Source organism: Lissotriton helveticus, chromosome 9, assembly GCF_964261635.1.
Source record: "Lissotriton helveticus chromosome 9, aLisHel1.1, whole genome shotgun sequence".
NCBI classification, from domain to species: domain Eukaryota; kingdom Metazoa; phylum Chordata; class Amphibia; order Caudata; family Salamandridae; genus Lissotriton; species Lissotriton helveticus.
Window position 1 is genome coordinate 886,541,110 of NC_136070.1, and position 23,515 is coordinate 886,564,624.

The 23,515-nt window shown below is 45.5% G+C and overlaps 1 protein-coding gene across 1 annotated transcript in view; it reads left to right on the forward strand.

The window, feature by feature from the left end:
• The window catches only part of LOC144781956 (cytochrome P450 2G1-like), a 288,870-nt gene that overhangs the window by 106,506 nt on the left and 158,849 nt on the right, over positions 1-23,515 (forward strand). Inside the window, exon 3 of the mRNA XM_078661046.1 lies at positions 7,293-7,442. Within this exon, the coding sequence (XP_078517172.1) occupies positions 7,293-7,442 (150 nt within the window). The remainder of the gene's footprint in view (positions 1-7,292; positions 7,443-23,515) is intronic.

Below are 23,515 nucleotides of genomic sequence, written 5' to 3' on the forward strand. Positions count from 1 at the left end.
TTTTAGCAACAACTGAGAAAACGCAACAAACCAGGACAGTGGTAGTTTCGAAATTTTCCACAGCCACGAGGAGATTTAAACAAATCATAAACCAACACTGGCCACTGTTGAACTTAGAACCAGACTTTGGACAAATCTTCAAAGAACCCCCCCTATTTGCTTTCTCTAGGGCCCAGAACCTGGGTGAACTCATCCGATTTAAACCTACAAAAAAACAGAAATTCACCGGTACTAAACCATGCATGAATTGCGGAAACTGTAATTCGATCATTAAAGGCAACGTTATCAACCACCCTATGAAAGGCCATAGCATAAAGCTTAAGGTAAATGCAACATGCGACTCGAGTAATGTGATCTACGCTCTAAAGTGCCCCTGTGGGAAACTTTATATCGGTAAAACTGAACGAAAAATCAAAACGAGACTCACAGAGCACAAATCAAATATTCGATTGAAATCAGTAAAATCATCTATAGCTATGCACTTTCTGGAAGCAAACCATAACATTTCACAACTGAAATTCACCATTCTTGAAACAGTATCAAGAATTGAAGGACGAGACAACACTAAATTCCTCCTCCAATGTGAGAACACTTGGATCTATAGACTCTGTACCCAGAAGCCATTTGGGCTCAATGACAGAATAGAACTTTCCTGTTACCTTTAAAAAAATTGCTTGGCCGAGCAAGTACAAATCTCCTGTGTTAATGTACTGTGACACAACAGCCATATATCAGCATGTTGACATATGTGCATAATACCGTTTTTATTTACTGTTGTCGTATTTTTTTATTTAACTGTTGCTATATCTTTAATTTAACTGTTGTCACACTTTCATTGCTTAATATTGCACACCGTCAACTCCCCATGCTTAGCGCACTACATCAATAATATACATGATAGCCCGATCTCTTGAACCGGTACCGCCACCCTATCACCCAGTCTTCCTTCACTTTCCATGATCACTAGACTAAGATCACATGACCCTTAAAACAAACACCGGCGCCGGCAGTTAGACTGCACCAGCGTCGAAGAACGGAATGCCTCCTGGCAGAACCCTCGAACCTTCACTTCAGGTTAGTCTCACTTTAGAACCCTTGAGAACGGTTTACCGCATGTAACTATGCACGTGTTATCCGCCGTCACTTGAAAGTAACCCGTCATACACATTTTTTCCCCTCCAGATTTAAACAACCGCCACTTTCAAATACAAGTAAGACGGTTTCTTTTTTCCGGTTTTTTTACACTCCACTGGTACTAAGGTTTTAATAAGGGTGACCCGGTAACTAGACACCCCGATTTTTGTCCCATGACTCGCATATCTAGCTGATATTTACTACACTTACACGGTACCTTTCTCTCCTTTTTATCGCAGTATCCCTGATGAAGGGGCACGAAATGGCCCCGAAATGCATTGGATGTTGATATATTTGAAATAAGGAACACTGTTATGCTCTGAAAACAAGAGCGAAAATGTGTAAACTACAGTAGCAAATGATTACTGACTTACGAAACGGAAAGTGAATAAAAATAATATGAATCATTGATGAATAAGTTTGGAATTCCTGAATATATAGGAAAACATATTGTGTGCACATAAGGATGAGACCAGTGGTCCACTGACCTCACATTATGCCTGAAACCTCTAGGCTGGCCAGCTCAAATGTCATATTTGCAGGTGCAGCTGTAGGTCTAGCAGCCAGAGACAAGACTTAGGAAAAAATAAAAAAAATGCCAATCAGGGAGAATTTGAAAAAAATGGAGGTGGCCTTGGATGTGGATGTTTATTGTACTGCAAGTTAACGCGGCTTGTCTAAAGAAAAGTGTGAGGCCACCATTTAAGTAAAAGCATGGTATAGATAATTTAAAACAAAAAAGTATTTGTTTGTCAATTTAACAAATTACTATTTTTGTTAAAGCACCCCATTCTGCGGCCGAGCACCTTTATTTAGACAAGCCACATCTAAAATAAGGTGTGTGGCTGCCATTAAAATGAAAGCTCGGAATGGGGCGCTTTAAGACAAGAAAGTGAACAAATAGGAATAAAAACCATGCAGCCGTGTTAGGTGCCGTGCCGCAAACATCAAACCAAAGGCACAGTCACAATGATATCAGCTAAGGCGTGCCGTGCTATGAAAAGCAAAGAAGAAAGCTTTGCGAGAGAGTGTGTCCAAGCCTGCAACACCAGGCAGGGGAAAACCATCTAACCAAATAGTGCTCGTAGGCTGTGTCCTACCGAGTAACAACACAAGTAAGAGGGTCAATCCTTATGGGAGGTTACAAGATGAGACAAGGCGGTACTAAGGAGGACTACTAAGCCCATTGACTAATGAAATGCCACAGTTTACAAAGGACAGTGACTGGAGTTAATTAAAAAGATAGGTGAAAAAGGGCAGAGCATCAAGTCCATACCTAAATACAGCATGCCTCGCAGAGCAGTGCATGCACTGCCCTGGCTCGACCTAAAAAGTGATGGGCTAGGCCTGGCAAAAGTTTCATTGTGCCAAGTCAGCAAGCCCGAGCCCTGGTTAGAAGGCTATTTAAATGGGTGGCGCAATGAGTTCTGAAGGCATAATAGTAACATTTAATTTACAGGCACTGGGCAGATGTTTTGCACTTTACTAGGGATTTATAAGTAAATAAAATATGCCAATTGGGGAAGAACCAATGTTGCCATGTTTAGGGGAGAGAGCACAAGCACCTTGGCACCGGTTAGCACTAGCAGTGCTAAAATGCACAGAATGCTAAAGCCAGCAAAAACGAGGTCAGAAAAATGGAGGAGGTAGGCAAAAAGCTGATGGGAAGACCACCCTCAGACTGTTAGGTCTCACATCTTTTTCCATGCCTGCAACATTATCTCAGTCTTATCTCAATTTCACTCATTTTAAAAGAAGTATTAGCAACACAATTTAAGCTCTACTAAGGTTGGATAAAAATCTCTCCTGCAACATCAATAAATCCTTCTCTATCTCACTAGAACATTAAAAAGACAGAAACAACAGTTTCCCCCACAGTTGTTCTTAAATGGGCTGAGAAGGGTTTCACGTTTGTGTCAGATCTCTTCTTAGAAACTAATGGCCACATGCATCAAGCGTTTTTGCATTCGCCAACGGTGCGAATCGCAAAATTCGGCCGTTTTCGAAAGCAAAAACCTTTTTTGGGATGCATCATTTTTTTATCATTTTTTGCAATTTAAGAAATCGCAATATTTGCGATTTCTGGAATTGCGATAGCATTTAAGAAATCACAAATTTTGCGATTTCTTAAATGCTATGCATGATTTTTTAAAAATTGCGAATTATTATGAAGGGAAAAATTACCATGAAGTAAACCTTCATGGTAATTTGCGAAAAGCTTCAAAAATGCACAAAAGTGCATTTTTGAAACTTATATTTTACACACACACATGCCCTTGGGACATGTGTGTGAGTCAAATGTACTTACGTGACATTTCAGGGGTGCAGGGGGGATCCTTTGGACCCCCCCTGCACCCTTGAAATTGCATTCTCATTTTGCGATTCCTTAATTGCGAATTCGCAAAATGAGAATGCCTTCCCATTGATTCCTATGGGCCTCTAGGCCCATAGGAATCAATGTAAAGGGATTCCTTATTTGCGATTCGCAAAATTGCGAATCGCATATAAGGAAAAATAAGAAATCGCAAAAAATATTGAGAATTTTTAATGCATAGGTATTTGCGATTTCTAAATTGCGATTCCTTAATTTTCGCAATTTAGGAATCGCAGATACCAACAATGATGCTTGTGGGCCCTAAGCCTCTATCATTCGCACCTCTCCAAGAGAACTATGACTTCTCCTACTTAGATTTCTAGAACTTTTTGAAAATTAAGGCACAGATCTCCACACTAGCTCCTCTCCACAAACCAACTTTCTTTACTTCTCTTATTCTAATGCATCTAGAGGACACGTTACATCCAAGATAAACACTTCGACTGTGTGACCCAGCAGTCAAACTAAAACCTCCTATTCAGAGAAAATGGTGTACCTGCTTCCACGGTACAGGCAGAACACCTCCACCAGTAGAGGCATAGTCTAAAATCTTTTCTAATTTGCTCCATAACAAATGTATCCCTTCATTAATACAGGCACTATCACTTCCTCTATTAGGCTCCAACAAGTAAGTTAAAAAAAGGAAAAGACTCTGACACTTGTTGTTCCTGTAACATAGAACATGGTGATCCAGAACATGTTTTTCACCTGTAAGTGGTTGAACTCAATAAAATATTTGCAATAAAAAAGGAAATCCGTGTAGAACGCATTGTAGTCAATTTTAAAGACTGCATTCATAATGCAGTATGTGAAATCAGGCAGGTAAATGGCATAGTTTCTTAATACATTTGCGCTATTCTATTTCACATTGTTATGAAAATGGCACAGTAAATAGGAGGGTGTGTGCTGAGCAGTTTGTGTGTCTTTAAATGTCCCGGTCAGTAAGTTGGTGGAGTACGAAATATATATAATCGGTGATTTATGTTAAGCATCTCTTATTCAGGATCATCTTCAGTATCATCCTACTTCCTTAAATAATACGTATATGCCACTGAATAGTTGTACTTTATGAACTATATGTTGGTGTTTCATGTTACATCTCTTTCAAGGTACATTTGTATCCTCCTGCTAAGATTAATATACTTTTACTTATTGTAAATAGTTGTAATGTAAACTGTGAGTGAGGAAAGCACTTTATTGATGAATGCAGCTGGGATGGTTCTGACAGGGAGGTTGAAGGCTCTGTTTTTGTTGGCTATTTGTGTGATTTCCTCTTACCACATCAGTCCAAGTGAGTGAATACATGCACAGATGATAGGAGGGGTGAGTGGAAGATGGTTGATAAGTAGATTGGCTCTGTTGCTAAATTAATTGTCTGAAAAAGTCCTGGTAACTGCAAGAATTCATATTCTTATTACTTGACACTGTGATGAGTGGGGGGAAACTGTGTTTGGGAATAGTGTGGATAGGAGTATCTCCAGTAGAAAATGTCGAAAATCAGAGCAAGCTCAATCAATCAATCAGAGTACTTGTAAAGCGTGCTACTTACCCCCTGAGGGTCTCAAGGCGCTGAGGGGAGGGGGGCGGGGGTGCTGCTACTGTTCGAAGAGCCAGATCTTGAGGAGTCTTCTAAAGGCGAGTAGGTCTTGGGTTTGCCGTATGTGGGTAGGGAGGGTGTTCCAGGTCTTGGCGGCGAGGTAGGAGAAGGAACTGCTGCTGGCGGTCGTACGTTGGATGCAGGGGACAGCGGCGAGGGCGAGGCTGGCGGAGCGGAGCTGGCGGGTGGGGGTGTGGAAGCTGAGTCTGCTGTTCAGGTAGGCTGGTCTGGCGTTGTGGAGTACTTTGTGTGCGTGGGTGAGGAGCTTGAAGGTGATCCTCTTGTCAACGGGGAGCCAGTGTAGGTCTCTTAGGTGGGGGGTGATGTGGCTGCGGCGGGGGACGTTGACGATCAGTCGGGCGGAGTCGGTTTGGATGTGTTGTAGTCGTTGTAGGTGTTTGGCTGAGCAGAGCAGAGTTTTAGGGCTGTTACAAGTTGAAATGTATACAACTAACATACATGTTCCAGGCTCAAACAGATAAAGGTACTGCATTAATAATCACTCCCTTGTTATTTGTTTTCCAAATTTGTAATACAAATCTTAAAGCAATTAATAATTCTATCTGGAAAACAAATATGAAAGAATATATTTTCGACACCACTCTTTTGTTATAGGAAATAGGTTGCAATGGCTATGATTACATCATATGACATTATGGGGCATTTGTTCAAAGCAGTCTTGCAGGTGACACCATCACAGAATACTAACAATGCAACTGTGTGGTGGCTTCTTTCACAGGTTCTTCTATATATTGAATACTAAGCAACCTTGTCTGAAAGAGGATTTTGTCAACAGTGGTGTCCAAAAAGACATCGCTGTGCTTACTAATCCTTGCAGAACAGATCAATAAAATGACTGTGCGTAACACCAGCGATCACTAGACATTTAGGAGGCTGAATAAAACCTGGCTCTTCACATCCATCTAGCTACACTCCTTCCTACTTCCCGCTCCGCTAACGCTGGGACACCCTATTGCTGAGGCAGCCATGCACGGTATAAGTTCCTCTAACATAACATAACATAACATAAAGTGTAAGCAGGAGTTAATAGTCAAGAAGCAGTAATTTGAGGACATCACATCCATGTTGTGGCCATTGTCAAACTCTTTCTTCCCTCTTGGCAAGACCTTACTTTGGTACCATAGCTATCAAACACTGTTTTTCTGGGCCTTTACACGTCTATTGTTGGGCTACAGTCCAGTAGACTATACCTACCTTCCTTCCAAAACCGGAATGGGTAAGAAAATCTATAGCACTTGCTCTGGGACAGAAATACCTAATACACCATGAAATAACGCACATGGAAGCTTTAGTATCCATATAGAAAGTTTACATTCTTATTAATTTCACGAAACCTGCTTTGCTCTGCCATAACGTCCTCAATATGTATCAAGTGGCAACTCTAACTGGCTCATTTATTTATTTACTGTTTGGGTTTTTGTGTACCTGCCACTTTAGCACAGTCTGTCTGTGATGCGGAACACCCCTGTGTTTTTTTAACATCCATTGGATGTCTTGGTAAGCTAGCAACCAACCACTGGACTAAAGAGAAAAAAATTGAAGCACTCCAGAGGCTGGGCTTACATCCTCATCACCCGGAAAAAAAAGTTACATAAAGGGGAGCCGTGGACAACAGTCAATAGATAAAGGGAGCCACAAGTTGAAAAAGTTTGGGAACCACTGCATCGCACGACAGAAGCACATCTCATTTCGGTCCCAAAACTAAGCTCTCAGTTTCCAATGAAAAATCATAACTACCAGGAAAAAGATTTTGTACAACTGCTCTAATGTTGGCCAACAGTGCACTTTTGCACCAGAGAGCCAAAACTCGGTCAAGGTTCCCGCCTCTGAGATGGCTGTTGATTTTAAGTTGAGTTAAGAAAGGTGAAGGTGAGTAAGGTACCTTAACAAAAAATGAACTCCACTTCCAGTGTCTTCCCCCAGTGTCTGCACTTCTAATCAAGACTGCATCAATCTCCTTGCAACATAGGCACCCTCTTTCCATTGCTCTGCCTCAATCAGGTTACCTTTCTTATCCTCACCTCATTAACTTCTCATAAACTTGTATTTATATATATTTTGGCACTGTTAAGAACATGATCATGCTTGCCTAATTGTGTTAAATGTATTTTACCAAAATGTTTGAGAATGAGGAACTGTTGCTTATAGTTTAAATATTTTTTCCAGGTATCATCTTTAGCAATGGGGAGCGCTGGAAGCAGCTACGTCGTTTTACTCTCATGACTCTAAGAAATTTTGGGATGGGTAAGAAAAGCATTGAGGAGCGGATCCAGGAAGAAGCAGAGTGCCTGGTGACAGAGCTTAAAAAAACTAAAGGTTGGTGATTGTACATGGTCCTTGCACACTGTAAATAAGGGTAGGTTAATTACTAGCAATACAGACCACGCCTTCGCTGAGCAGGAGGAAGGAGCAGGAGCGGGATAATGGGAGACAGGAGACGGAAGACGCTGAAAACCGTTGAAACTGCTAGGGCCCATAGTGTCCCCCGCCCGGCACACACCTTAGCTTTGTTACCGGCTCCTGGTGGGCCAGGCTCCCTTATTGGGAGGGCAAACGGACCGCAGTCCAGCTCAGCTTGGGCCATAAGTGAGCTGCCATAGGAGCCGCAGCAGGAGTAGCAGGGAGTGGCAGGCCGGGGTCTGTTGAGTGTGTTCAGACCCCCGGTTCCCACCAGAAATTCCTCGTTGGCCAGGTGCTTATAGCAAAGTCAAGGGAAACGGCAAAGGCATCTGTGGCAGTGAGGAGCCAGAGTTACAGAGGACTAATGATGTGACTGAGCACACCTGCAATAGCCTTGCCTTTCACAGGGACTACATTACTGCCTACCTTGTCCCTCATGCTTTAATACTTTAATACTGCAGATTCCTTCTGGATCGCCATCCGCAACTGTGTCCCTAAAGTGAAGGTAGGAAGGCGCCTGCCCCACACTTGTTTAATACATCACGTACTTGTTGGTTGACGTTTGCCCCTCTAGCCTGGCACCCAGGGTTTCCCTGTTGTTACATCTAGTCCAGCTTTGCTTGATTACCATCTCATCACACTTCTTAAGCACTTGACAATCTGCCTGAGTAATACCATCAACCAGTCAGCTCTTGAGACAGCCAGCATCAAATTTGTCATGGTTAGACATAAGCTGACACTAGCCCAAGGAGGGGCTCTAGCTGGCACTACTGCTTCAGTAACTACCATGGACCTGTTTCTTCTACGTGCTGCAGCTGTTTTGGATAAGGAGATTGAGTTAGTTAACCGTTGCCTATCCTGGTCACCGGTTGCTGGTGCAACTGTCTTGCACACAGGTACACCTGAGCTATTGACTAGCATGGACAACGATCCCTCTAATTCTGCAGATATTACAGAAATGCGTGATCACAGCAGGGTCACCTCCCTTCCTACAGCTCAACGAAGGCCCCTCTCGCCGGCTGTTATAATTATTAAGCAGGGGGTCAAACCAAGCCAGGAAGGGGTGGCATCTACCCCCTGCTTGTCCACTTCTCGTCCCGAAGGCCCTTGCATGGGAACTCTCCTCTGACTATGTTGGGAGTTAAGGGGGCTACTACAGGCAGACAAAGGAAATCACAAACAATGGTCGGGGCAAAGCAAGAAAACGAAAACCTAACCTGCCCCCTAAAGTTCAACTACCTGTTACATCCACACTGCCCAATTTTGACATGACAGGTGCTCTGGAGACCCTCAGGGTAACAATTGAGGTAATGCTGGACTCCAAGTTGGCACCATAATTTCAATGACTAACAGCAATTGATAAGAGTCTATTGGACCTGAAGTGTCCCCTGATAACATTTCAGAATGAAGGGATAGCCGCTCAAATTGTACATCACCCTGTACCAGGTCCTGCCAATACGGATCGCCCACAAGTTCTGGACAGCAGCCAGCCTCAGGGACAGGGTAGACACGATACTGAAAGTCATCCACCGTTGACACAGAGAGGTCCTCTTCACCTAGATCATCTCTGCAGCCACAGCCCCAGCCCCAGGCAGGGACTCATCCAACAGGGGCATGGCCCACGAGAGGAGAGGAAGTTCATTCTTTAGATCTTCCAGTAATACATCTGCCCGCGAAATCAACCCCTTACGTTGTGGTACTGGAGAACGTGCCAACTCTTCCAGGGGGTAGGAAAGAGGACTTTTCCCAGTTGAGGAATAAAGTTTTATACTGGCTATCACATAACACATACTTGGGCTCTAGGGTAGAAAGAAATCTTATCATGGTGAGAAGAGTGAAGTGGATTGGTAGCACTCATAAATCACTACCGGGGGATTGTGTCATTGTAAATTTTAACAGCCCACAACTGGCAGAAAGGATCTTACCCTCAAGGTTTTATCCCGGTCCTCCGAGTCAAGAGTCGGCAATCTTCGCCCTGCCACTTTCGGGGGATAAATAATGAAACTCTAGCCCCACTACTGTCCTGCTCCATGACCTCTTCACCTAAAGGCACCGACACGGCGGCTCTGGACCTTCACAATACCATCTCTAAGGCCGTCGATACTCTGGCCCCGCTTAAGCAGCACTATCCTGCAAGGAAACGCCCCACAGCACCGTGGTATTCAGACACCCTTAGATTACTCAGGCAGGGCTGTAGGAAGCAGGAGAGGCTTTGGAGGCTCCACCTCGACCCCCTTGAAAAAGATAATCACAAAAGACTTCTCAAGGAGTATAAAACCGCAGTGTTGGCAGCAAAGAAATCCTACTTTACTAAAATCACCACCTCACTTAGCTCCCCTCGGGATCTATTCAAAATCGTGGATTCCCTGTGTGCCCTTCAATCTCCCGACCCCATTGTTGCCTCACAGGATCTCTGCGACCAAATTTGCACCTTTTTCCATGTGAAAATTATGGATATTCATTCAGGTCTAGAAGCCCTCAACCTTGATCTAGGGCCCCCTTCCGACATGGTGGCACCCTCTGTAGATATGATCTCCATCAGACTTCAGGGTTGCTACTTTACCAATTATCCCTTGTTAACCTTAGAACAACTTAATTTGCACCTGGATGCCCTTAAGTCGGGATCGCCTCTTGACCCCTGCCCTCTTAAAATTTTTAAAGAGTGCAGAGACGTCCTACTCCCTTCCTTCCTGGAGGTCATCAATCGGGCAATCCATGAGGGTGTCTACCCGGAGCTATGGAAATTAGCTATTGTCAAACCCCTTCTTAAGACACCCTCGCTAGACCCAAGGACCCTCAAGAATTTTCATTCTATTTCCTTGATCCCTCCTCCTGCAAAAATGTTAGAAGGCCACTTAAACACCCATCTGAGCGCTTTCTTAGAACACGCCAGCCTTCTTGACCCATCCCAACACGGTTTTCGGAAGGCACACAGCACCGAGTCCGCCCTCACAGTTGTCACCAACAACATACGTGCTAAGGTCGACAGTGGCCAGACTACTCTGCTGGTCCTGCTCGACCTCACAGCCGCCTTTGACACCCTGTCCCCTTCCATCTTGGCCATGCATCTTGGGGAGATAGGAGTGGAGGGACCCGCGCTTAGCCTTTTAACATCTTTTCTGGCCCAACGCGAACAGAGGGTAGAGCTGGGCAATTATCTTTCCCCCATTAAGCCTGTGCAGTGTGGGATCCCTCAGGGCTCGTCCCTGAGCCCCACGCTCTTTAATATTTATGTAACACAATTGGCCAGGTTGGTCAGATCCTTTGGTCTGGAAGTCGTATCTTACGCTGACGACATCCAGATCATGGTCTCCATTTCGCAAACCACTGACATCACTGCCCTTAATTTTAGAGCCTGCATGGAAGCAGTTGCGAATTGGATGGTGAGAAATTACCTTAAGTTAAACGGGGAGAAAACGGAGGTGCTCATTTTCGGAGGCAAGCAGGAGACCTGGTCTACTGACTGGTGGCCTTCTGCTTTAGGTGCCTGCCCTTCGCCCTCTCAGTTTGCCCGGAATCTGGGTGTAATCTTTGACTCTTCGCTTTCCTTTGATAAACAGGTTAGCAGGACTGCCTCAACCTGCTGTGGGGTTCTGCGAATCCTAAAGAAAATCGCTCACTATCTGTCAATCGAAGCCCGTAAACAGGTCACGGTGGCCCTCATAACCTCAAGACTAGATTATTGTAATGTACTTTATCTAGGAATTAATAAGCAACTTGTCCAGCGTCTCCAGATTATACAAAACGCGGCCGCGAGGTTTGTTGTTGACGCCCGAGGCGTTCATCAGGCTCCTCCATCAGGAAAGATTTGCACTGGCTCCCCATGCAAGCAAGGATTGAATTCAAGGCCCTGTGCCTCATTCACCGTGCCCTGCATGGACTTGGGGCAGAAGATATTAGTTCTTTTGTGTTCCGTCATACCCCCGGCAGGGCTCTGCGCTCAGCGAATAAAAATCTCCTTGCCGTTCCCAGAAGTGCTAAAGCAAGGTGGGGCGGGAGGGCCTTTTCCTCCCTCGTTCCAAGGATTTGGAACTCCCTTCCAGTGGAGCTCAAGGTTCAATCCTCCTATCTCCTTTTCCGGAAGGCCCTGAAGACTTGACTCTTCAGTGAATTCTATTTCTAGTCGGCACTCCTCCTCCCCCTCCACACAGATTTTTCCATCCTCAGCGCCTTGACGCCTACGGGCTAAGTTGCACTATACAAGGCTATTATCATCATCATCATCATCACCACTCGAGTTCTTATATAGACCTGTTTAGCTCACACCAGAATTATTTTAATATGGCTCCACATGTCAACCTGCCGCAGCAAACCCTGTTTATCAGGAAACTACATTTGAATCCATCTGCTACAACAGCATATCCCGACAATTTGAGCCCGTACCATCAGGGACCTGGTTTACCATCCCTAGAGCTGTCAAACAGATTCACCCCTCTGTATAGATTGGACACATGCGATTGACTTGGTAGGCCACCTGCTTTGGACACGGACCCGGACCCGGTAAATTGTGTTGTTCAGCAGGACACCCCAGGGGAAAATCAGCAAGGCATGTGTGGGCATGATACCAATGTTATATCCTGGAATTGTGTTATGATAACAGGGGATTTCAAAGTACATCTTTGTGGAGATCCCTTGCTGACCACCCTGGATAGCTTAGGTTGCCCTCCTGTGAGGGGGCTGCATTTCGAGCATACTGCCCAGGGGGATGCTCTAAACATACTCCTTCATTAATTTGACTTGATATCTCTTATGTCATTAGGTGATTCTTGTAGCAAGGCAGCCGTTCCTTCGTTTAAAGGAAGATGTGGTACAATCATTGATTTCATGATAATTTCATCACTCCTGAAATCTTCATTTTGGGGTTTCTTTATACAAGAAAGTGCATACAGTGACCATAACACATTGTGTGTTGAACTGCGAAATCCAATATTGTTATAAAGGGGTATTGGGACAAGGGGTCATTAAGACCGACCGATGGTAAACGAAGGCTTAAATGGACATAGATCTTTCCGGACGCTTTTCACAAATTGGTTATAGATCATTGTGCAAGCGAACTGGCCATATGTACCTCATCGCATACTTCTCCAGGGGAGATCATTAGTGCCTGTAATACCATCTCTTCCAAAGTCAGTGATCTCTTAAGTGCACCAGCAGGCAGAATGGTCTCTCGCACCCTTAGGTAATTTGATTCATCAAGTTCAAAGGCGGCAAGATCCCTGCGGAAAGCTCTTGGCAGGAGTCCTAGAAATCAGACCTTAGTCAGTGCTTGCCCCAGGGATTACAAGACGAAACTGGCCAAGCGCAAGTCTACTCTGAAGGAGGAGGCCTGGAGGGAGTTGCTCGTTCCTTGAGAGTGTTGAAGGAAGCTCTATATGCCCACACATCACGGAGGACGACTGGGTGTCTCATTTTAAAGCAATGTTTGAGAGCCCCCCAGAGCTGATTAGTGAGTCCAGTCAGGAAGCAGTTTCTACCACACTGACCTTTGGGCTGGGGGAGATAGTGGCAGGTATCACAGGGCTGACAAGCAAGAAAGCGCTGGGCCCTGACAGTTTTCTCCCGGATCTTTTTAAATCTGACCCCTCGTTCTGGGGCCTGGTACTCACAGCCTTAATAAATGCAGCGGCCAGGACTGGCTGTCCTGAGTCCTGGGCCACCTCGACCATCGTGCCAGTTTTTAAAAAGGGGGATCGCAACAACACACACTGGTACAGACCGATATCGCTGTTGGACTCGGTGGTTAAGGTGGTGGGTCGTGTGCTCCTGGATAGATTGACCGGATGGGCGGAGAAACACGATATTTTATCAAATGTTCAATATGGGTTCCGCCCAGGCCGGTCTACTGTGGCCCAGTGTCTTAACCTCACCCTGATCCTCAGCAAGTACACGGTTGCACGCTCTGGTACCATCTACCTAGCTTTCATGGACTTATCTTCCACATTTGATCACGCGAACAGGTCCAAACTGTGGCAGTCCATGAGAGATATAGGGGTAGATGGCAACATTGTTCACTTTCTAGAGGATCTCCACTGCGCAACCAAGGCGAATGTCATGTTTTCGCAAGATCTGCGTGGTCCAGTGACTTTGACATTAAAAGAGGTGTTTGTCAAGGGTGCATTATGGCCCCCTTTTTGAACAATGTTTATATTAATGATCTAGACAAAGTTCTTCTATCCACAAGGGTGGATTACCCGTATGTAGGCAGACGCGGCCTCCCTGTATTACTTTACGCAGACGGCGCAGTCCTTATTTCGAGGACTGCGAGGGGGCTACAAACACTACTTGATGCCTTTTCCACCTTTATGGTGGATTGGGATTTATCTATTAACAACTCTAAATCCTACGTCATGCAATGGGGACCCGTCTGAAAAAACTGTTTCAATTCAGGGTTGGCCAGGCAAAGGTGCCACAAACTGAAGTATTTTCATACTTGGGTGTCGTTTTGGATACGCGTTGAAAATGGGGTCCACTCAAACAAAGAAAGAAGGGGGATCTGATGCGGGTGAACGCGGATATCTTGAATTTCACATCCAAGTTAGGAAAGAGACCCATCGCAGCCCTGTTGAAGATCTACCAGGCAAAGAGTGTTGCTATTGCCTTGTATGGAAGTGAAATCTGGGGGCATATCCTCTTAGATGACATCCAGGTAGTTGAGAACAGTTTCCTGAAACATCTATTGGGTGTCTGTTGGACTCGGCCCCTTTTCCCAAAAATTTTCGCTTTTCGCCCCCCTAATGTAGGATGTCTCCCCCATGGTAAAAGTTACTGAATAGGCCATGTGAGGTATGAGAAGCCCTGTGTAATTTTAAATGCAATGCAATGGTGTGTACATTTATTTTCCCCCATTGTAAACATGTACCCTGGTGAAATGCTGCATTTGTGTTTTGTATTTGAAATGGCTGCCATGGCTGTGCGTTGTGCCACCTGACTGCAGGAGGTTAGCAGTCTAGTTGTTAGGTACCCACCCATCCCAGCATTTGGAGGGAAAGTCTGGCACCCAGGGCCGGACTGGGAACCAAAACCGGCCCTTGCAAAGTGCTCGGCGACCCCCAATCCTCCGGGGGTTGTGGGTGCCTTGGAGCTCTTTGCCAGGGCCGGGTTTCGGCCGATTTTGTTACACTGCAAAAACGGCCCTGTAACAAAAACGGCCCCCAGGGGCTCCATACTGGCCCCCCACCCGTGCGGCGCACCGGGGGATTGCCCGGTGCCCGCTACGGACAGTCCGGCCCTGCTGGCACCCAGGGTGCTCTACTCCTCCCCCTGAGCCAGTTAGAACTAGTTCGCCTGAGAATTCTAGAGGCTTCCAGCCTTTCTGGTATAGGTAGAGCAGTAGAGTTGTCATGTGCAGAGACAGAGCTGGGACAGGAATGTGAGGGGACCTGCTGCCAGGGGATACCGCCACTTGGCCTGTGTGCTGGGCCCTGCACCCATCTAGGACCCCCCTACTGTCCCCAGGGCTTGTGAAGCCCCACTTCAGGAGTTCAGGCTGCCGTGTGGGAGGAGGGCCACGCTGCAGTGGGGATGGTGAAAGCCTACCACCCTGCTTTTATGATGCCCCCACTACCTGCTGACCTGGCCCAGTAGCGCCTAACGCTCTGTCCCCCGGGCCCCTGAGGAAGGAGGGCCCCCCTAGGTCCCTGGAGCTGCCGGGACCCTGCGCTACGCAAGCGCTGCGCAAAGAAGCGTCCAGAAGGAAAGGAGCATCTGGGACCCCGTCACCCAGGAGGTGAGGAGTGTTACCCTGGGCCTGCTGCTGGGACTGTCTGCCCCCTTTTCGCTGTGCTCCTGGACGTGCTGGGCCTGGAGGAGGCGCTGCGTGCCAAAGCGCTATAATCCTGGAAGCGCTGTGCTGCAGAAGCCCTGGGTAGTCCTGAAGTGCCTGAACTGTACTGCCTGCTGTGGGTGCCTGCAAAGCGCCGCTTCAACCAAGCACTGGACTGTTGGAAGGGCTGCCTGGCCCTGGATAAGTGCTACCTGCTAAGCGCTGTGATCTAGAAGCGCTATATGAGGAGCTGGGCTGAGGAGAAGCGCTGTGTGGTGGCTAGCGTTGCGCACCTGGAAGAGGCTGCTTTTGTGTTCCTAAGCGCTACCGTGCCAGATCCTGCCACCTCTCAGCCCTGTAAATAGGGCAGGAGCCTATCCCACCTCCGCTCGGGGAGCAGTGTCTGTGTCTGTCTGGTGAGGCCTCGAGGCACATTGTCGGTGCCTGCCTCCCACCCTACTGCCCAGGAAGCCCAGAGCGAGGAGCAGAAGCGTGGAGACATTGCCAAGAGCCCGGTGAGTGTGGGGCTCAAACAGACTGTTGGGGGGTGTATCGGGGCATACTGTCGGTGCCCAACCCCCGGTGCCAGCATTCCGTGGTGAACTGCCGCCCCCGGGACTTTTACTTTGCTGCAACGGAGGCTGCCCTGCCCCTGCTGAGAAGTGCTGTTGGGCCCTGTTAGCCCCAGTTAAGCCAAGGAGGCCCTGGCCCAGGGGAGGTAGTGATTGAGAGTCCCCCTGAACTGGTCCAGTGCCCAAATTAAGTGCTGCTTGGCTGTCGTAGGAGACAAGGTTGACCCCTGGCTAGTGAGGGTTTTAAGCCAAATGTGGCTCTTTGTTACCTTTTTATGCCTGGGGTGCAAGTCAGGCTATGAAATTTATTCGCAGGTGTTCCTGCCTCATGATGCCTGCCTAGGCTTGATATCAAAGTTGTTGCCTATGCAAATGCTATGCTAAAGTGATGCTCTTGCGCCTAATGTTTATGGTATGCTGAATATCTTGCTAAAGGTTTCATACCCCATGTTTTAGGCCTGCTCCGCCCTATGCCAGTTGTTGATGCTAGGTGCGTGAGGTTCTTTTTGCAGGAGGTGCTAACGCAAGTCCGGTTGTGTTCCTACCTAATGTCTGATTTCACCCTTACAGCTTGCTTCTAGGTGATGCCAAGGGTGAAGTCCTGAGTTTGCCCTGGAATATTGATCCTATGTTTTATGCATTTCCTGCCATTCTTTCTATTTCAGCTGGACACTAATGGACTTCCTTAACACTTTTTCTCACGTCTCCCATTTTCCCTTGTAAATAATCCCCTTTGCATTCATTGCTCTGGCGCCAGTTGGAGCCCCCTTGTGATTACTGCTATTTTTGTGTTTTACCTTTGCAGGTTGGAGATAATACAACACTTATTCTTTTTCCAACCAGAAGCAGTGTTGTGTCTCTTTTGTGGTGTGCCTGGTGTGTCGTCTGTGGGTACTGCGTGGATGCTTTACACATGTCGTCTGAAGTTTGGCCTGCCCGCTCTGCTCCATGCTACCCCCTGTAGAATTGGTAACCCCATTTCTAACAGTGTCCCTCGTGGCACACCAAATATGGTGGTACACGAGGAACTTGGGTTGCCTTTCCTAAATGATACACTGGCCCTCCGCCCCTAACGTTATGGTTAAAAACCTGGTTGAACAAGGACCTGACCCTGAGTTATGTTATGTTATGTTATGTTATGTTATGTTATATTTATTTTTGTATAGCGCACGGCTACTCAAAAAGAGTGTCCCGGCGCTTTAAGTAAGGAGGACTACAACACAATAACATAACACAGTTAAAAGAGAGGGAGCAAAAAATAAAAGGGCAGATCCAAATTAATACAGCCTACTGGGTGAACAACCAGGTTTTAAGACCTTTTCTAAAAGCAAGTAGGCTGGTGGCTCCCCGAAGAGTGAGTGGCAGAGAGTTCCACAACTGTGGCGCCAATAGTGCAAAGGAGCGTCCTCCCAGGCGAGCTCTCTTCACTCGCGGGACCACCGCCAAGAACAGGGATTCCGATCTCAAAGAACGGGCCGGGTGGTAGAATGCGAGTCTCTTTTGGAGGTACTTTGCTCCAACCGCATGGAGGGCCTTTTAAGCCAAGGTCAGAGCCTTGAAGGCGATCCGTTTTCGGATTGGAAGCCAGTGCAAAGTCTGCAGCAAGCCTGCTGCACTGGCGCGTCTGTTCAAGCCAAAGATAGCTCTGGCAGCAGCGTTCTGCACCACTTGGAGCCGCTGCAGCAGATACTCTGGCAGGCCCAAATAAAGAATGTTAGCATAATCTAGCCTCGAGCCAATCAGGGCCTGCACAGTCAGCTTCCTGTGCTCCTCAGATAAAAGGGGAAGAAACCTCCGCAGCATCCTAAGGAGGCCGAAGCACATGCCCGACACCCCGAGGATCTGGGATTTCAACGTTAGCCCCCTATCCATCTTGACCCCCAAGTTCTTCGCCATTTGGGATGAACAAGACGGCGGGAACATATTAATGGGCCACCAAGCCTGCCAGTCTGGCTCCGTGTCACACCCAAAGAAGAGTACCTCGGACTTATCGGAATTGCACTTGAGGCTGTTCAGTTGGAACCATTGAAAAACAGCCCCAAGGCGATCCCGGATACTCTCCCCGTCAAAGTCTCCTCCTCTCTTACATGAGAAGAGGAGCTGGGTGTCGTCTGCGTAGGATACGATCTGGGTCCCAAACGACTCCACCAGCGCCGCCAAAGGGGTCATAAAGATGTTGAAAAGGGTCGGGCTCAAAATAGAGCCCTGTGGGACCCCGACTCCCAGAGGCGGCATAACGGCGGAATCTGACGAGGCCCAGACCGTTTGCCGGCGGCCAGCTAGAAAGGAGGAAAACCAGCTGATCACCGTCCCCCTTAGTCCTATCTCATAGAGTCTTGCGAGAAGGCCATCATGGGGGACGGTGTCGAAAGCCGCCGACAAATCCAACAGCACCAGCATGGCTTTACCCCCGGTGTCCAGAACCCCTTTAATGGTTTCTGATACCTCGAGGAGCGCGGTCTCTGTGCTGAGATTTGGACGGAAGCCTGACTGGGTGGCATGCAGAATCTCATTTGTCTCTAGAAAATTGGAAAGCACCGTTTGAACGTGCTTTTCCACAATTTTCGTGAGAGCCGGCAACAGAGAGATAGGCCTGTAGTTGACTGGGGCCTTTGGGTCCAGACCAGGCTTCTTTAGCAGCGGGATGACCATTGCCTGCTTCCAGGCCTGCGGAACCACTCCCTGGCTCAGCGAGAGATTCAATAGCGGGTTCGCCAGCGGATTAATCACTTCCGCAATTTTTGCCAGAAGTTTAGCGGGGCACGGATCCAGCGGCGAGCCATATGATTTTAAAGGACTGTATGACTCGAGACCTCGCACTCTGCATCCCTTGGCACAAAAACATTAAGGATAACTTTGAAAGGCTGGGTCAAGGTGAACTGTACACCGACCCTGTTTCAATGGATATATGACGGTACAACGCGTACCGTCACAACGCATACCTTTACAACGCGGCCGTGACAACGCAAGTCGTTACCACGACTTGCGTTGGGGGGGCGCGGATTTCGAATAGTTTAATTTACTATTCTAACACCAGTCCCCGTGGACCCTAGGGAAGGTGTTAGGATAGTAAATTAAATATTTTTAGACCTTGAGCGCCCTCCAGCGCAAGTCGTGGTAACGACTTGCGTTGTCACAGCCGCGGTGTAAAGGTACCGCGTTGTGAAAACATCGTTGTAAACGATGTTTACCGTTTCAATAACTAAACAGGACGTGGGGACAATAAAGGAGTCCTTAGGCAAGGAGATTGGAAAGGGAAGAGCTGGAACTGTGTAAATCAAGCGTATATAAATTTATAATGCTAAAGACCACATTATCAATCGAGCCTTACCTTCTGGGACTTTTTAGCACCTATGAACGGTTTTTACTGTCAAGGTTCGAATGGACCTTTTTCACCTCCTGCTCGCCGTACCTAAGGCGAGAGATAGAGGGCAAGTGTTAGCACCCTGTGGCTGCGACAGAGATTCTCCACAGGATTTGCTACACTTTGTTTTATTCTGTACTTTTTACGTGGTCTCTAGAAAGTTTTTATTGTGCCGATATTGAAAAGGATGGATTTTAAACAGGCTCATCCAGCTCTCCTGTTTTTTCAATTATTGAAGGAGGAGTGTATTCCTTTTGTTCTTGGGTATCTGAAAATTGTGGTAAAATCCAGTGCCTGTCTTGATTGAATATTAACTGTCGACAGTGGTCAAGGCTGTTTTTAAATTCAGTTTTAGGTACGGGCGGTGCATTCATGTTGCTAGTTAATTAACTTACTGGCACATGCATCAACGTAGGCGTTTGCGATTCCTTAATTGCGATTATTAAGGAATCGCAATTAAGGAATCGCAAAAGCCTATGCTTGTAGGAATCGCTAGAAAAATAGCGATTCCCAAACATTCCTTAATTGCTAGTCGCAAATTGCTAGTCGCAATTAAGGAATGATCTCCCATTCATTCCTATGAGCCTACAGGCCCATAGGAATGAATTGGAGATTGCATGAGCAATTTGTGAGTACCAGTAGGTACTCGCAAATTGCTCATGCAATTTCAAGGGTACAAGGGTGCGAAAATGACACCCTGTTGCACCACTGAAATTGATCTATGCACAGATTTTGCACACACACATGCACCAAGGGCATATGTGCGCGCAACTTGGAACTTTGAAAAATGCACAAAAGTGCATTTTTCAAAGTTTTTGCAAATTACCATGAAGTTCAACTTCATGGTAATTTGCTACTCCTATTAGCGAAATCGCTAATTTTTTAACTTTCGTGCATTGCATTTAAGGAATCTCAATTTGGGATTCCTTAAATGCAATCGCAATTTAAGGAACCGCAATTTAGAGATTCCTTAAATTGCGATTTTTGCATTCGGGATGATGCATCCCAAATGCAAAAATACTCGTCGCAAAAGGGGGGAATCTGAGAATCTGCCCATTTGTGACCGATAATTCTTTTGATGCATGTGCCTGTAACTGCTTACGCATATTGATACATTAATTTGATAGCATTATCTATTCATTTTTTGAAGGAATGTCGTGAAATATGTCTCATTTGTGACAAGATGTGATTTTATGTAATTAACATATGAAGATAACTTTTATGGTTTTATTTTTCTGAAACCGAATAAAGTTGATTTGATTTGATTTACTAGCAATATGCCATCATAGCATAATCTGCCCCTTTTTTGTTAGCTTGCCAACTGGGTTATTGTTTTTGAAACATTGATAATCTGCTTTCAGATGGAATGGGTAGAAAGAGGTGAATTTAGCTTCCATACATGGAAAGCTGCTGGTGTTAGGCTATTTCCAGAATATCTGATGCTGACTATAGGATATTCCGATTGGCTGTCAAGTAGCCACTAAACTGAAACAAAATTGTTCATTCTCATTAATACTCCAGGCAATTATAATTGCTAGAACAGCAACAATTCAGATTGGTTATTTATTAAGCATTCATAAATAATCACTGTTCAGACCAATCTTATTCAATGCTGGGCAGCCAGTCACAATACGTTTTGACACGGATTATCCCTCAAGGCTTGGGCAACAAGTATGGCAGGTACACCTTGAATAGTCCATGGTCAGTTGCAAGATGTTGGCCACCATTTTCATACCTGGTTGTGTCTGCTGATGAGGAATCAGATCCCTGAATTGTGGATTTGCTTTGGGATTGCACGATCAACAAAAAAATTATACGGCGAAGAAAGCATTTTTACCATGCTCCACTATGAAAAATATTAAATAGAAAACGAGTGTGCAAACCAGCGTTTTCAAACTAAGAAGCTTAGAAATGTGTTGAGAGAGAGTCCTACATAGCACGAGGACAAGTTCATCTCCAGAGTTAAAGAAAGAACCCAGGGAGTCCCTCTTCATTGTTAAAGCATGTGGAAACAAAAGGAGAGACAATAGGTATAGGAAATGTATTTGGCATTATGGGATTATTAATGTCAATAATCCAGTCGTGGGATCCATGATATTAGTGAGACACTAAAGTATATGGGATGGGGAAATGATTAGGGGGATGAGAGATTTCTTACAGCGATTTGAACACTGTTGTCAAAAGGAAGTTTTAAAAATGTTTTGCAAGAAATGCAAATCACTACTAGTATAAATGAATATACAGTAGTTGTAAAGGCTGCTTAATGACCTTAATAATGAACCCTATATGTGGTCTGCTGAAAAAAGAAATCATATGAAATCCAAACTACAAAAATAAATTACAAGAATCTAATTATGAATGAGCATCCTAAAAATAGTTGTCAGTGTCCCAACTGCCCACACTTGAACAGGCAGAATAAAATCTCTCCTTCCCTATCCTTGACCCATCCCCTCCCTTCCACCTTTTTTTCCCATCTCTTTGATCGTTTGTTTGTAGTAGCAAAGATATACATTTGGATTCTATACATTCTTCTCTCTTTCTTGAAAAGCTACACGATTAGGCACAGAAACATATTTTCCTAACCAGCACATATTGGAAAAGTGTGGCTCACTGGTTAGAGGAGGCAGACCCTGAAGCAGAGGTCAGACCCGGGACCAGGGTTCAATTCCCGACGCGGCAGGGTCTTGAGCCCAAATATCCACGGACTTGATAATTCTCGTTTCGGTGCCTACTTGAATCACAGGTTCACACTCGGCAGCTCTGGGCATTAGCCTGCTTAATCTCCACTATGGCCCCCCTGCGGCGGGATGCCTGGCTTTCACCTTGAGGAAGCCAGGACGGGTTCCCAAGGCAAGCGCCGAGATGCCTACGGGTAATCGATCGCTATATAAGAACGCATAATAATAATAATAATAATATTGTCATTAGATGCTCCTGGTTGTTTGACTGCACAATGCAGCGTAGTACTTTGCATGCCTTTACAACGCATTTCTTTTCTTTCAACCTTCTTGATTATTCATGGGCTAATGGTGTACTAAGAAAGGGTAACCTGGAGGAGGTCCTAGCCAAATAAGATACATTAGCATTTCAAGAGACACGGTTTTGAGAAGATCCGGATATAGATGGATTCATCACATTGTTTTTGCATGCATGTAAAAATCCAGTGTTCGTATCCCCGGGAGGTTGCTCTCCTTAGTTTAATCAACAATTGACAGGAATGTAGATGATATTACGATCTATATGCCAATCAACAAGGAATATTGGGTCTAATATTTCCAAATGTGTATTTTCAACAATAATTACATTTGGAGGCTTAAGAGAGTCTAAAACCAAATTAGGAGAAAACCTCTTCTCCTAATACTGGAGTTTTATTCTTAGGGGACTTTAACCTACAGGTATTTCCTAAATTAACAGATGATATGAAGGATGCACAACTGACTGGCCTCTTTTGAATTATTTTGCTTACATGGGTATTTCTGAGGGGACTCTTCTGCTGCACAGACATTCCGACATGGCGTCCAGTTGTATCCTGTCATTTAGGGTGCTTTGATTCAGCATGTGACTTTAAAATATTAACCCTGGATGGGAGGGATCATATCCCCCTGCAGGTTATACCCAGGTTAACTTCACTTCTTGGAGGTAAAAGATTTTATCTGTGAATGTTGATTTTCCATGGATTTTACAATGGTATGGATAATGACCATATTTACAATTAATGCACTTTCAAGCATAGGTCACTCTGAAAAGTATTATTATAAAACAGTGGTAACTGGTGGGGGATGATGCAGAATGATAGAAGAAGCGAAGGCATGCTTGAAGGTTGAGGTAAAGTGTTCTGCCAGGTTTAAATGAAGGAGCAAGCACCGATATACTCAGGAAAAATGTTGGTTTGACTTCTTTTGTCAAGCTCAAAAGAGTATTTAAGGAACATTTATATCAATTCAAAAAGGGTTAATAATCACAAGAATAAGTTATATTTGGGCAAGAAATAAGAACAGGAATATTTACTGTCTCAAAATAGAAGAGTATTTTAGTAAATGTGGAGGTTGAACGTCTTCAGTTGTAAATACTAAAGATAGTAGGGGATATTGGAAGTTATTGGTCCATGGGTTGAAAAACAAGTTGTCACTTTGGTGCCATGTCCCTGAAGAATCGTGGAAGACATTTTGAGTGATCTATTTAGTTCTTCTAGGCTCCCCCTTGCACCTGTGGTTTACCTGTGTGATTTTCAACTGATAGATATATTCACCTATGGTAATTGAATATTGATTTGTGGGTGAGTATGCATTTA